General features: G+C 46.6%; 1 protein-coding gene across 1 annotated transcript; it reads right to left on the minus strand.

Moving 5' to 3' along the window:
* Positions 1-12,271: 12,271 nt before the first annotated feature.
* Positions 12,272-14,698, minus strand: LOC140207921 (probable G-protein coupled receptor 139). Its single transcript, XM_072276461.1, has 2 exons — positions 14,629-14,698; positions 12,272-13,179 (listed from the first exon to the last, which is right to left on the minus strand). Exons 1-2 carry the CDS (start codon positions 14,696-14,698, stop codon positions 12,272-12,274), a joined length of 978 nt encoding a protein of 325 aa, XP_072132562.1.
* Between the last annotated feature and the right edge of the window lie 1,323 nt (positions 14,699-16,021).

Raw genomic sequence — 16,021 nt, forward strand, 5'->3', positions numbered from 1 at the left:
TCCATCTATGTTAATCACTCACCGTAGCATTGCACCTGAAGTGATTTATTTTCAGTGATGGAAATGATAAATCACCATTCCAATACAAATAGTATGATTGGACAATGTGGGAATTTGTTTCAGGACAGGTAGGTCAGAACGTGAGTGTAGAGGGATAACACTGGCGTCAGTATCGTCAATGAAGGAGATTTCCACTGCTGGGGATAAAGGTCAGGATTAGAATCAGAGTTATAATGACGGATATATGTATTTTTGTTGTTTTATGGCAGCTGTACCGTGTAACACATATAGAATAATAATATAAGATCCATAGGTCCATAAAACAAAGGAACAGGAACAGGAATTCGCCCCATTGAGTCTGTTTCACCAATGTAGCAGCGCTGATTTATGATCCCCTCAACCCCATTCTACTGGGCATGGACATTGACGTCCTTAACAAACAAGAAATTATCAACCACTGCTTCAAATACACCCAATGACTTGGCTTCCATAGCCGTCTGTGACATCTAATTCCTCAGATGCGCCACCCTTTATATAAATATATTCTGCCTCATCCCTGTTCTAAGCTATTATCTTTCTATTCTGAGGCCCCGCTCTCTAATCCTAGACTGTCCCACTATAGGAAACACCCTCCGTACTACTTTAAATAGTGATTTCAATATTTCATAGATTTCAATGAGATGCCCCTGCAGTGAGCACAGGCACGGAACTATCAGACTCCCCTCGTTTGAACACGATAACCCATGCGTTCCCGGTGTCATTCCAGTGAACCTCCTCTGGACCCTCCGAGTGTCTTCTGACCAACGTTTTATATCTGTCAACATTGCATTGTTGCTTTTATATTCTACTCTTGAACTGAATGTTAAAATTGCATGTTAAAATTCCTTTACCTATGACTAAGCCTAGAAGTAGGCAAGTAGAGAATACTGCACAAGGTCTCCTTGCACCTCTGGTTTCGGAAAACTATCCTCACATAGAGACGTTTGTTATCTTTTTTCCAAGGAGCATCACCGTACTACACGATGATCTATTGACAAATCTTCGCCCATTCTCCTCAACAGTCCCTTGAATCTTGGAACAGGTTGAAGTCAGGCTACCCAGCATATTATTTCCATTCTTTAGCTTCCCTCCCTTCTTTCAGAGTGCAGTGACAATTGCAATTTTCCAGTCATCAGGAACCATTCCGGAATGTAGTGATACTTGAAGGAGTACTACTAATGCCTCCAGAATCTCTTCAGCTACCTCTTTCAGAACCCTGGGGTGTAGTCGTCAGGTCCAGGTGACATCTATCTTCAGTACTATTAGCTTCACCAGCACCTTCTCCGTTGTCTTAACATCCACTCTCCCTTATGTCCTCTCCCACACGTGTATTGGTGCCATTATGCTTTTATCTTCCACAGCGCAGACTGACGCAAAATATTCATTCAGTTAGCCCATCTTTTATTTTTCGCCCATTACTACTTCTCCCGCCTCATTTTCCAGCTTTCTGATATCCACTCTCGCCTCCCGTTTATTCATATGTCTGAAAAATTTGTATTTTCATCTCTATTATTTTCTATCAATTTTTAATTTCTTTCCATTGGTTTTTGAAAGTGTCTCAAACCTCCAGCTTCCCACTACTGCTTGCCGTATTATGAGCCCTCACTTTTGCCTTTATGCTAACTTTACTTTCCATTTTCGGCCACGGTTGCCTCATCCTCCCTTTCGAACATTTATTCTTATTTGGGATGTATCGCAATTGCCCCCAGGAACACCAGTCATTGTGGATCTGCCGTTATCCCTGCTCCAATCCACTTGGCCATCTCCAGACTTTGGTCGCTGTTCGCTTCTGCGAGTGAAAGCGTCGAGGACAGTTATCGTCAGTGATTTTATTTTTGCGATTGACGTGATCGGGGACTGTTACTTTCGGTATTTATTTTGCTGCAGAGGAGGAGGTTTTTTGGGGTCTGCGAGATTTGTTTATTTTCTTTTTTTCGGGCCGGGGTTGATGTCTGCCTTTACATCTACAACATGGTCTCTCTCTATTTAATAGCTATCTGGAGTAGACAAATATTAGAGTTGTATTGTACATGCAGACTTCGACAATAACATTAACCTTGTGAACCTTGTCATTTTCCTCTCTCCTGCCTCTGCAGTTCTACTTATTGTACGTAATTCTCATGTGTGATTTTAGCCTCTCACTCTCAAACTACAGAGTGAATTCGATCATATCATAAGCATTCCAGTATCTTAAACTTCCTAGACAAATCACAACACAACCCGCAATTCACAATTGTTTTTTTCTTTCCTAATGGGCTCAACCAAAGCGTTTTCTAAGAAGCCATCTAGTAGGCTTGTCCAGATTCCCTCTCTGATGATCCAGCGCCAACTAGACTTTCCCAAACTATCTTCATATTGAAATGCTACAATGACCATGGCAATACTGCCGTTTTCACATGTCCGTGTATCTCCCGTTGTTATTTGTACTCACAGTATACTGCTGGAGGCCTGTATATAACTCCCTTCCTCTGATTCTATAATACCTCTCTCTAAGAACTTGATTTCTTTTCTATATATCACTATAAGTTACAATACAACAAATTAAATAGATATTTAAAACGGAATCTTTAGTGTTAATGTGTTGAGACGTGTCTGAGCAGTTTGGTCTGGTGTAGGTCCTGAATGATGCACTCAGCCTGCTTTTGGCATCGTATTCTGAGCATCATATCCTCGATGGTGGCGAAGCGTGTGCCCGTGGTTGAAGTGACGACGGCTACACCACTCAGCAGCCTCTTTCGATGCTCTGCATTGGATACCCGCCCCACAGCAGCCTGTGAAGCAACCACTCATAAAGTGCTCCACATAGGTCCATAGAAATTAATTGAATAACTTGCCGGCACTAAATCTAGTCAATGAGCACTTATCGCAACTGTTCCGTGACTACGTCAACATCTTGGAACCAGTATGTATCCTTTGGGATGTTGAGGCACAGGAACCTGAAGATGTTCACACTTCTGAACCCTCAATAAGGATTGATGTTTGTTCATCTGACGTATTTTCCTGGAGTACACAATCAATTCCTTTGTCTTACTGACATTGATTGCAAAATTGTTGCTGCGATTCCACCCAACCAGCATATCTATCTGATGCTTGTACGCCTACCGGCTCCATTAGGCATGAGGTTCCCTGCACAGTGCACGAAAATCATGTGTTCCTTCAAGTTCTGAGTGCAGTCTGGTTAGCATGGAAAGTCACAGCCACCTCAGCGCTACCCGTCCCAGTCATTGTTTAGCAGTCCAATCAACGCATTGGCTGTTCCTCTGGACTACCCGATGTGAGTGACTGTGAGTAATCAGTCCTTGGTCGTTGCGGAAATGGTTCAGTATCTACAGAATGGAGTAAAGTGCGGCGTCACGAGAAATGACACGTTTCATAAAGAGTTTGCACATTTCCTTGCACAAGCAAGCTGGACTGAGTTAGCTACTTTCACGAGAATATAGCCTGAGGGTGTTGGCTCGTTACGTTGTCAGATATTACTGGTATCCTTCACAGAGTCGGCATATAATTAATGATCACAACCGTAGCCTCGAAGTAGAACACCACCTTGTGAACGAAGTGAGCGATGTCATTTGTTTCAGGTTTGTAATCCAATTTCGGTCCGCGCCGGTTTGAAATTCCATGAAATGTCGAGCCACTTCTGCCCTGGTCAGAAAGAGGGAAGAGTTTAGGATATATAAGTTCGCTTGCCAGTTTGTTGTTCTTCCACAGTAATGTCTACAGCGCTCATCAACAAACAAACCCATCGTTTTCCCTAGAGTTACTGTGCTCTTTCCATTTTACACGTCTTTCTATAATAGACTGTAACATCAACACAATCTCCCAACTCCTACACGCAATGCCCTAACCGCTGAAGGCCAGAGTTGCGGAACAGCTTTCCCACAGTTTCTCTGCATATCACACGGCTTTCAACGAACTATGCCCTTCCACTCCCCGGTAATCTAACATCCAATGTATATATACTCCGCTGGTTTGACATTCAGAAGTACGCGACCTCAAACTTATCTGCATTGAAATACATTTTCAGTTGCTTCTTCCATGTTTTTGTTGAAATAGCGAATTATCCTGTGCGTCGATGCAAAAATCGTGGAACGAATGTTGATAATATCCTGTAAAGGGGTTCGTGCGAGATTTGTACCGGAGACCTCTTGCATATGCTTTCTCACTGGAAACAAGAACCACACAACTGGACCAACGAGCCCACATTCGTAGATTGTGTCACAACTGAACTCCGATGCTATTTAAAGTTAATTGTTGGAAAACCCATTGCACTTTCTGTTGTTGAGAGGAGGGCCTGATGTCGAAATATGGTGGGCCCGTATTCCTTTGAGAGTACGAGAGTAATCGTTACTTGATTCAGTCAAAATAAAAAAAAAATATAACGTTGTGGGCTGAGGATCCTATTTTTGTGCCGTTCTGTGTTCTAAGCAGATCCGGTGACAGTTGAAATCTTGTACCACCTGCTACTGAAATTACTCGGTCTCTTCTTTCCTCTTCACCCCCCGACCTGCAATCAGCATGGTTTTCAAACTTGTATTTGAAGTCATAGACTCGTAGCATCTTCCCTTTCTCCCCTTTCCACAGACGTTGTCTAACCTGTACTCACATCTACACTCCCGTCCTTCTACAGCTGTGCTGCAGAGGGCAGGCCAACATGCTGCATAACTGTGACAGACTGGAAGGCTCTACAACAGGTCATCAAAACTGCCCAACGCATCACCGGCACCCCCAGCCTACCTTCCATCAGGGACGTATATACAGAAAGGCTCCGGAAAAGGGCCAGCAGCATCAAGATCCCACTAATCCTGCCTGTGGTCTGTTTGCCCCTCTCCCGTGAGGGAGGAAGTGACGTACCATCCACAGCAGGAGCACCAGACTTAAAACCAGTTACTTTCCTCAAGCAGTAAGACTGATCAACACCTCCAATCACTAAGCCACCCCTCCACAACTAACAACCCCCACCCCACCAACAGTACGTTTTTAAAGCAACACGCACAGCACGCTGGAGGAACTCAGCACGTCGGCAGCATCCGGACAAACGAAGAGCCAACTTTTCGGGCTTAGGCGATGTTCTGTTTCATGGTTAGGGCACAGGGTTGAGTCCTGTCGCGTTTGTCACCCGGAGTCGGTCACCCTCTGAGCAAAACTATCCCACCTACAGTTTGGAGTTCCTGGCATTGAAACGGGCCGTGGTGGATAAGCTATGATTATCTATATGGTCAACACAGATCAAAGTTGCTGGTGAACGCAGCAGGCCAGGCAGCATCTCTAGGAAGAGGTGCAGTCGACGTTTCCGGCCTGCCTGGCCTGCTGCGTTCACCAGAAACTTTGATGTGTGTTGCTTAAATTTACAGCATCTGCAGAATTCCTGTTGTTTACATTATCTATATGGTACCAAGTTTGAGATGAAGACGGACAACAATCCTCTAATTTATATTCTGACCTCGGCGAAATTGGATGCCACAGGCCTCCGATGGTTGACGGCGTTGTTTGTCTATGATTTCAGCCGGAAGTACCGGCCGGGAAGTGGGAACACTGTTGCCGATGCATTTTCCGGGCATGCGCAAGAAGGGCTGGACAGGGAGGGAGAGTGGGAGAGCGTCCCTACCGCTGAAGTCAAGGCCATGTGCTGGTTTTCTATCACCGGGAAGGCAGAGGAAAGGTAAGGGCAGGATGGATTGAAATGGAAGATCATTCAGGAGCTTCTGATGGCGCCGTTCCACAAGCTCACGGTAACCTGACTGCTCTGAGGAGAAAGCGTTTGCCAGAGCTCAGCCCTGGGGAAGTGGCGGCCGCTGAGCGAGATGACCTGGGCATTGGTCCCATTTAGTCAGCGGTTGCGAAAGCGGACGTGACCCAAACAGACAAGATGAAACATTCTGCTGTGTCTCTACTACCGAGTGAATGGCCCGGACTGGAGTGGAGAAACCAGATCCAATACAGGGTCACGTCGGCTCTGGACCGGCCTCAGCACTCTCAGCTGGCTCTGCCTCAGAAGTATCAGCGGATTGTGCTGAAGCCGTTTCAAGGTGATTCTGGCTATTTGGGGGATTAAGGACCTTTGGATTGCTCAGTGATCGATTCCAGTGGCCCCGAATGACGCCGGAGATTGAGGAGTATTGCAAGTCGTGCATTGGATGTATAGGGAGGGAGATGGTGCCTACGAGTTTCGTCCTGTTGTCCCACTCGAAGAGTGCGGGGACCCTTGACCTCGTGTGTATGGATGTCCTGTCAATAGAGCCAGATGCCAGCAACATGGCGAATGTCTTGGTCATTACGGATCAATGCACCAGATATGTGAAAGCCTTCCATTCCAAGGATCAGGGTACGTCCACGGTGGCCAACATGTTATGGGAGAAGTATTTCATTTCTTAAGACCTCCCCAGGCGGATAAATAGTGATCAGGGACGGAATTTCGAGAGTAGGCTGATACATGAGTTACTGAGCATGCTTGGAGTCGAGAACTACGCTCTATCACCCGGCCCTATAGGTTTAATCGGACCTTGCGAGATACGCTCAGAACCTTGTAGATCAGCAAAAAGAACAAGTGGAGTCAACATATTGGGCATCTGGTCCACTGCAACAACTGTACCCGAAATGAAGCTACCGGGTACTCGCTATGTTATCGGATGCCTGGACACGAGGAGAGTTTGCCCGTCGATCACCGTGTTGAGAGGAAGATCTACCACAGAAGACTTATCTGAAGTGTGAGTCCGATATGATAAGGGAGCTGAAAAAGGGCTTATGAATTAGCTGAGAATCAAATAAATAAGGGGAGGTATAACCAAAGACTTAATTTCTCCGAACGCATGCCTGGAAACCGAGTACTCATAATGAATTTGGGGCTACCAGGGAAGCGTGTGTTGGCTGACCGCTGGGCGGCTACACCCTATGTAATGGAGAGTCAAATGCCAAACGTACCAGTTTTCTGGGTGATACAAGAGGATGGGAATGGGCCTGTCAGGATTCTGTATCTGGGACAAGAGGTGCGTGTTAACCCAGAGACTGACCCAGAGAGGACTCTGAAGCAACGTGGAGAGGCTGATGGACTCGGAAGATGAGGAAAAGGGGTTGTCGTATATGCTGTCTTTCGCCAACACCCCAAAGATTGAGCAAGGGATTTCCAACTTATCTCTCGCTGAGGAAGGTGACCTGGACGTGGTGGGGGGCCGGGTCAGTGTGGGGGATTAGCAGTGCTCGGGCAGGCTTGCTGTGAGACCAGGAAGCGGGTCTAGGCTCCAGAGTGACTGGGGATGAAGCTGAGCAGAGGAATCCTGGTTATAGGAAGGCACGAGTGATAGACCGGGGGAAGCCTCGTCGTGTACACCAGAGGTATCCCAAGGAGTGTTTGAAACTGAAGAAGTAGATGGGATTTGGAGGTCTCAAAGAATCAGGAGACCCCCAGACAAGCTTGCCTATGTAGCACCAGAGGAACAGAGTGCTAAGACTACCCCCCTAGTGAGATATGTCACTGCAGTTTGCAAATAGATGGGAGTTGATGACATTGCGAATTTCTATTGAAAGCAGTGTTATTAGTATGAGAGGACAAATTATTTCCAAGTCATGAGGACATGACTATTTTGGTGTGGGGAGAATGTAATATCCTGGTTCCTACTTTTACTGTTATGCTGTACGTATTTCGTATTGGCAGTTCTGTAAAAACAGCTTGCTTTCAGCTTCTTTGGCTTATGGTTGAACAAAAGCACATGTGCCATCCAATTAGGATGGTTGAATTAAGGGGATGTTTCTCTGGTGAGGGACACCAAGGTTGGGCTTGGGTTCTTGTTCGGCGGGAGACTGGGAGAGAAGACGTTGGGGAGGACCGGCCGTAGCATAGGGTCCGGTGGGAGACCCGTTTGTTCGAGATGGATTGCGAGCGACGTTCAGAAGGTGGTGTGGGCTTTCACCTTGACCGAGGACCCAGCGCCGGAGTGACAGAGAAGTTCCAGATGAGCTCCAACTTGTGTGCATTTGACTGTTTGATTTGGATTGGGCTTTTCTTTTTGTTAATCTTTACAAACCTTTTAAATAAGTTAAGGTTCAGAAATATAGTTGCTTTAATCGTATGCCGTGTAGAGTCTGTTATTTGTAATAGAATAGCAAATTACGCAGCATGCACACATCCCGGGGTTTGAGGTGGGATCGAACCGTCTCAATCTCACGAGTTTGGCGGGAATTGAGAGTACCGTCCTTAGACCTACGCAGCCAAGGAAACAAGGGTATTTCACCTATATATCAGCGCATGTGGCCAGACACACAAAGATCACAAGTTAGAGGAATGAGGAATTAAAGTGGTAGGAACAAGAAAGTCAAGGATAAGCAGGAGCGGTTACTCATCCGTCTGTCTTTTTCGCAAAGCGCAGGCGACGTGTCTTTCAACGTTCAATGAAGAACGCAAAATTAACAGATGTTCCACTCCATTTCTGTTTTCTCTGAATAGAGAGAAAATCTGTATGAACATAGAACATTGAACAAATATTTACAGCACATTACAGGCCCTTCGGCCCGCAGCAGAGAGACCTACTCCAGAGACTGCCTAGAATTTCCCCAGCACTTAGCCCGGTGTTTTGCTAAGCTGCAAGTCCCTGGATCACAGTGGATGTGTCACATCCAGGACCAGGACATAATGGTGGCGAGGGAAAATCAGGCGAAGAATGGTCTCTTCAACATGCTGAAAGACGTGGAGTTGGAGAGAGAAAAAAAAAGATTTGTGAAGGCTGGTAGAATCTTGCTGACTAATAGATATTGAAGAGCATGCAGACCAGCCAAATCGCACCGTGGTGAACTGGGGAGAGTTGTGGGGAGAATATGCAGAGGAAATAATGGAAATACAGAAAGAATTTTCCCTATATTGGCAGAGAAGACTTCAAATGAGAGACGGAACTTCAGAGTAACTGTGTGGAGAATCTTCCAACGTGGAAAAGTACGACGGAGACATGGAAACAGTAATAATGTGATAAAGCTCCAAAGGAGGAGGATGACAGAGTGGACTGGATGCAGGAGGGCGGAGCTGAGGAGAACGATGGAGTGAACACACGAAACAGAAATGAACTGAACCAAACTTACACGCTACGGACAGGATGCATTAGAGAGAACACAGAGGGAATTGTCTCTAGGTTAGGAGTTAAGAAACGGGATAATTTGGAACTGTGACGGGAAGAATATGTCATAGTCCGGTCCGTAATGTCCGTGTTTCGGTTCACGGCCCGGTGTATGCTTCCTTGTTCCGGAGTTTCTGGTTTTCCCCAGTTTCTGTTGTGGACACATGTTTCTCGTTTTCAGGCTGAGACATAAATACCTCTGCAAACCAGGGATTCCCTGCTGCACTGTTCTGTTCCCCTCCTTGTCTTTCTTCCCATCGCCTGGCACTCTGCCTGGATACCTCGCCTGACTCTCTGGATACCTCGCCTGACCCTCTGCCTGGATACCTCGCCTGACTCTCTGCCTGGATACCTCGCCTGACTCTCTGCCTGGATACCTCGCCTGACTTTCTGTCTGGATACCTCGCCTGACCCTCTGCCTGCTCACCTAGCCTGGATACCACGCCCGTATCGCTGAAGTCTTACCGCCGGAGCAAGACCGGAGCCTTGTTAGATTTAGATAAGGAACTATCTTTCGTTGTGTGGAATTTTCTCTCGGTGTGCACGCGTTCGCTAGGTGGGTCCGGCCGTTTGCCGCCACCTTGTGTTGGGATCCGTCTCTTCATGTTCAGTGTTCTCTGTATGAGTCCCGGCCCTACGTCCTGTTCCAAAGGAGGGATACCGGCTCTGTGTTAACTATGTGAGTCCCGACTCTACGTCCTGTTCCCACGGAAAGGTCCCGGCTCTGTGTTCCGTGCTCCTTGTCCAAGGTTCCGTGCTCCTGAAGGCCCTCGTCCAGTCCGTGCCTAGTACAGTCCTATCCGAGTCCTGTCCATGTGCTTTTCCCTGTCACTGTGCCTCGCCCTACCCAGGAGTTCCACACCCAAGTCATGTCCAGTCCTGTATCCTCATCTTGTCCTCGTCTACTTCTGGAGTCCGAGCCCGAGTGAAGTATCACTGGGTCCTTTCCCAGTCTCTGGCTCGGAGTCCATCCCCAAGCCTCGAAGTACCCTAGCCTCAGGACCAAGACCCCAGCCTGCAGGCCTCAAACCAAGACCCCAGACTTCAAGCCTCAAGACTCCAGACCCCAAGCCTGTTTCCAAGCTCAAGCCTGAAGACCCCAAGCCTGTCTCTAATCTGAAGCCTCAAGACCCCAGCCTCCAGTCCTACAGTCATGTCATGTCCTTGCCTAGATCTGGGGCCCGAACCGGAGGGAAGACCCAGGTTCTGGGTCCTTGCCCAATCTCTGGCTCGGGGTCCAAGCCCAAGTCTGCGTCCTTACCCCTGCTCCTTGCTTGTTATCTGTCACTTCCCTACTCTCGTCAAGTCCTGTTCCTCTGTTCTTTGTACTTCACTGACTGTGTGTTGCATTTGGGTCCATTCACGACCTCCGCCCCCCCCCATTGTGACAGAATATCCTTTGAGGAATGTAGTGAATGTTAGTAAATTTTTACCCGAAGTTCCGTGGGGTCTCTGTCTTTGAAATACTTCCTAATAGCCATTTCTTAATATAAAGTCAACGGGATTAGATTTGGAACAAAACAAGAACGTCTTCGTGGGGAAATATTAGTCGTGATAATGTCTCATTAAGGAATAGCTTTTGCTTCTATTTCATATGCCCACTCGGATTTCCGCGTATTTTTACAGTGTGATCGCTATACCCCAGTTATTACCCAGGAGGCTATGCTCTATTTGCCCCGTTTCGTCCTCCTGCAACTCTCTCACTTACGTGTCTATTACCATATGGCGTGGAGCATTCTTGTGGATGAGATTTTGACGGGATGCGTATCTCGCCCAATTGTCCACTGAGAGAATGCTCAGAAGTGGAAGGAATAGACAGGCTACGGAGCTGACGGATGGTACTGCGGAAATTTCACCTCAGCTAGCTGAAGGATGGACGTCCGCGGTGGAGGGAGGGCTATTCGGGCATGACTGAAACAGCGCTGAACTCTGGGATCATGGGCCTGATTTGGACGAGACCTTGGAGTGAGTTAGATACGAAGGCATAGAACTATAAACCGAACGAACTCGATTTCGTTGTGCCGTTATTCGTGCAAACACTTGAGTCGGCGTGGTCTTTTGCCGGGGAAATCTTGTCTCACAAATTTAACTGTGCTTTTAAAGGAAAAAGGGAAAAGCACATGACGACTTAACGAAGCGAAAGGTAGATAGAGTTTGGATTGACTTTAGTAATGTTTAGTAATGTTATACTTGCATTGTACACCAAGGCTTTGAGTGGAAGAATTCCGACTCGGTCTAACAACTATACAAAGCACTGGTTAGAGCAGACGAAGAGTAATGATTGCAATCATGATTGCCACGCCATGGGAAGTATGTTGTAAGAACTGAGGGATGGCAGATCAAAATTCACCAGATCGTTTCATGGTCTGCGGGGAAGGGGATAAACTACAAGGAGGAGATTGATTATTTCAAATAGAAAATAAACTGAAGGGTCCTTGTAGAAGGTTTGTTTTTATAATTATGAGTAGGTGTATATTGTACAGATAGCCAACAGCTTTGTTTTTTCCTACCTCAGCAGTGGCTAAAACTACAGGCACATACACACTCAGATCTGAAGAGATTGTTTTCTCGCCCAGTGCTGCGTGGTTATGTCTACAGCGGACGTGCTGGATGCAGATGATAACAAAATGATGGAAATGTGGCTGGATGACCCTTGGTTAACAGAAGTAGAGCGGTATACGGGCTGTATCATGGCTCTGGGGATTGGCATAGTCGGGCTGGGGCAGAATCTATGCAATATTTTTCCCCACTGCAATCTACAAGAAGGTAGCTCGGTCACAGCGCTGACCGCAGCGAATCTCCAGTGCCAGTGTAAAAGTCATTGCGATGACTCCACCTTTACCCGAGTTACCCGGCGGCCGAATGAGCCCTGAGTGTCAACGCAGCTGTCAAACGCAACGAGTGAATGAAATCAACTGAGCGATCGGATACCGGGATTGTTGATGACGTCACGGCTGCCAAGGACGCTCTTGCACGGAAATGGAGTTATATTTTATTCCAAGTCAATTCAATAGCGAGGCGCATTATACTTAAACACATAAAACCCAGATGTACATCGCGACCCAATGACGGATGCCCGATCCGGAGAATTAGTACTTAAAGAACATTCGACCTTTAGGAACATGTGCTTTGCTTTAACTGTGTTTTTCAACCAATATTAAGAACAGGGTCCAAGGGGATTTTAACACCAGCCACATTTCTTCTCTAAACTTAGTCTGGGTCGCTGTATAAATGCAGGCGTTCGTGCAGGAACTCAGATACATGAGCATGTAGCCGGCTTCAGTGGCGACAAATGCAGGGTCTGTGTAATCACCGTCGTAATGCGCGGTTCCTGTGAGTCCGGTGATCAGAGAACTTACAGTGACCGTCAGCCACAAGAGAATGAAACTGCCGGACACACTAAAGAGTAAAATGATGGATTTCCGGCGGCCTTCCATCTCCGCATCCTTCTGTATTTGACTGCTATGACCGCGCAGTTCTCGGCGCACTTTACTGGCTACTAAAATGCGCCTCACTGTCAGACAGTTAAACAGGGCTATCAGAGCAAAAGGTAATATAACTGTTAAAATACTCTGCAGAGAGGAGAATGCGACTCCCACAAGAGACGTCCTGAACCACGAGCTCGGCTGACAGCCCCATTGAATACCGTTAACTACACGCACAGGTGTAAACTCAAATAGATGCGGGACATGCTGTAAATGCACCAGGAGCGGCACGGTTATAATGCCAGCAACAGCTGTCCTCACTGTGCAATATTTCGCTTTAAGCTTCTGATAACAGATCGCTACAAACCGATCGACTGTGAACAGAACAGTGTACCAGACCGAAGTTTGTAAGCTGGTCGACATGAAGTACAGGACGACCTTACAGGCGGATGTGTGGGACAGGAAGGTGAATGGAAACTGGTACATGACGATATGCGCGATTATACAAAACATCATCACCAGGAGATCCGCCATTGCCATGGCAAACATGTAGTGGGATATACATTTGGAAAGGCCGCAATTCCCTCGGAAGAGCACCACCATTGTCAATAGGTTCGCTAGGGAAAGAGACACAAATTGAGAGTTACAAAGAGATTGAGAGGAGAAGCGTTCCCGGAGTCCAATGTGAAAATACTATGCTGACAGTGATCAACATAATTACCCGGGAAATATATTCCAAGAGAGAATAAATTCTTCTCATTCAGTGAACTAAAACGGTTTGCAGCCGAGCTCCACATTTGGTGCTGGTTAAGTTGCTGGTGAAGTGCTCTCGATGTCACCTTGGCGATGTAACCGGGAGGGGGCAGCACTGCTACTCATTCGCCACCACAACCCAGAAAAATAGGGGAGATCACCATCTTCTCCCATACCTCCCTTGCACCCTACATTCCCTACCGGTGGGATCGTCATTTCAATGGCAATTACCCTCGAAGAGCCATTCAGACACCAGCCGTGGGGATGAAACCCGTGACAGTGCTCAACACAGTAGCTGTAGGAGGACTGTCTGATGTGCAGCCGACAGATTCCACTCAACGGAACTCTCATTATTATTGAGCCGGTACTGGCCCGGAGTAAGTGGGGTCGTGCCGACTGTCGGTCATCAGCCCCAGGGTGAAACCGATGCACTCGTTCCCTCCGTTTAGTAAATGAATCGGACTTCACTGAGTCGTCTAGTGTCCCTTGTATACAATCTAGCTTAAACTCGAATACTTTCAGAAACGTCTGTCAATAAATAAGCTCTTCTACTTGGATATATCCGTCATTTTTGATCACATTCATTATCATCTGAAAGGTGCGATAGGGAGAAATTAACTCAAATCTCCAGCTGGATACCCCGTTCTTGTGCTAGCAATATTTACTATAATCCTAACTGATACGGGTGAGACATATAATCAAAGGTTTGATCGGAAATCCACAAAGGGGGGAGGGAATGAGAGGGAGAGAGCAGGTGAAGGAGAGAGAGAGAGAGGGAGAGAGAACGAGAGCGAGAGAGAGAGAGTGAGGTGACAGAGAGTGAGAGAGAGACAGGGAGAAAGAGAGAGACACAGAGACAGAGAGACAGAACGAGAGAGACAGAACGAGAGAGAGAGAGAGGAGAGAGAGAGAGAGAGAGAGAGAGAGAGAGAGAGAGAGAGGGGGGGGGGGGTGAGGGAGAGTTCAGCTCCGGCGGTGGCTGGTAGAATCCACAATTTTCCCACAATTCGTACTATTATACTGCTTCTTGACCAAAAGTTCGGTCACAAGATATATTTCAATCTGCATTAATCCGGGGTATCAAATGCACGCTGACAGTGGTCAACAGCGGAGAGGATTGATCTCTCTGAATTTCAGCAGCATCGTTTGCGCTGAACTTTGGAGGGAGTGCAGCGGCAGTGAACTTGACCCTGCATCAGCACAAAGAGCGGAGACGAACCGTTCAGCAGCAGTAGTCTGCCGTGTCTCCGCGCTGAGTTCGTTTCAGTAGAAGACCGTCCCTAACATTTCAGACAGAGGATGTGTCGACTTACCCGGAACACCGAAAGCTGTGAGGATAGGGTAAAATACAATCCTTACTTGCCGGATTGTCGGTAGAGCCATTTTTCGGGTATCGTGCAAAATGTACCGCACTCCTTGCAGGAAGCGCCAGTCGCCTGCGTTCTGATCTCGCTGCCCTTTTAAATATTAATCTATACCCCGTTTAAAAAAAACAACAACAGCAATAAAGGTTGCACGACAACTCGAGTTAGTTATATTCAGTTAATAAACAAGGTGACGTTTCTACTTCTGTGTTCTCTCGGCACCAAGGGAAATACTTAAAGCTCAGTTCATAACACCGTCTAGTAAAGTAGACAATCAGAAAGTCTTTAAAGCTGTTCCGCGCATTCCGGATTGAAATGCCAGTCATGACCTATCATCTACTTTTACTGTTGCCTTCACATTCATTTTATTTGATATTAATTGTATGATATCTCGCTCTATATCTCACAAAGCAAATGTTAGCTTTGAGTTAGCTCACGATTTATCCTAAAGACAATCCCACATCGTATGAACTTTACAGCGGGCTTGCACAGTCTGTGTTATTTGCCCAGTGTAATTGTAGACCACAAGGATTTCATCATCTTATTCCAACTTTGTCCATACTTCTTCAGTCACACTGAACTCACCAACCCATTGTGCGGGCGTGATTGACAACGACAGCACGAAATGTATTGAAGTAACCCCTGATTTTTGACATTGAAGGTTAAAGATCTCGACAATAACCTCTGTGATGAATATTACCGATACCAAATGCGCATCGGCTTTTCTGGCGCCGAATAAGGTCTCAATAAATGGCGGTGCATATTATGGATCATCATTGGCTCCTCATTTCCATCATCAGAATCGGAACCAGAATCACGTTTACTATCTCCAGTAAGTGTCGTGAAATGCGTGTGCAGTGCAATACGTCCAAAAGCGCCAAAATGAGTAATAAGAAATAAACAAACAAGAGAGTATAGCGCAGAAAGAATGCAAACAGTGACGTAGTTTTTATAATTTAGAAAAGTTTAGGAATAGTTTAGAAAGCCGATGCTTGAAGAGAATAAGTTCAACTAAGATATACGAGGCTTGGCGAGTATTTTGGTGATACTGACGACAACCCCCTGGACTTTTACACAACCATGGACAAAGATAGGAGTAGAATATATTGTGAAGTGTTTAATTTGTGGGAGTACCCATCATGACGCTAGGAGGCAGGAGCCTGGGGATGTGAACTGGGAACGGATGTGTTCAGGGAAATGCCCAGCAGAAATGTGAAGGTTGTTTAGGTTGCCCTTCCTTGGTGTTCTGGGTAGGTTTGTCGCGCTGAGGTAGGGAAAGTATACTAACTCGAAGGGGTCACGGTTGTGACGAGATGTGGAATATCCATTCCCGAGGAAGAAA

This window comes from Mobula birostris, chromosome 13, assembly GCF_030028105.1.
Source record: "Mobula birostris isolate sMobBir1 chromosome 13, sMobBir1.hap1, whole genome shotgun sequence".
Classification (NCBI taxonomy): Eukaryota; Metazoa; Chordata; class Chondrichthyes; order Myliobatiformes; family Myliobatidae; genus Mobula; species Mobula birostris.

Coding starts and splice junctions, on each gene's coding strand:
- LOC140207921 (XM_072276461.1), bottom strand. CDS start 14,698: ATGGCTCTACCGACAATCCGGCAAGTAAGGATTGTATTTTACCCTATC. Junction 13,180..14,628: donor CACAGCTTTCGGTGTTCCGG/GTAAGTCGACAC, acceptor CTCTTTCCCTAG/CGAACCTATTGACAATGGTG.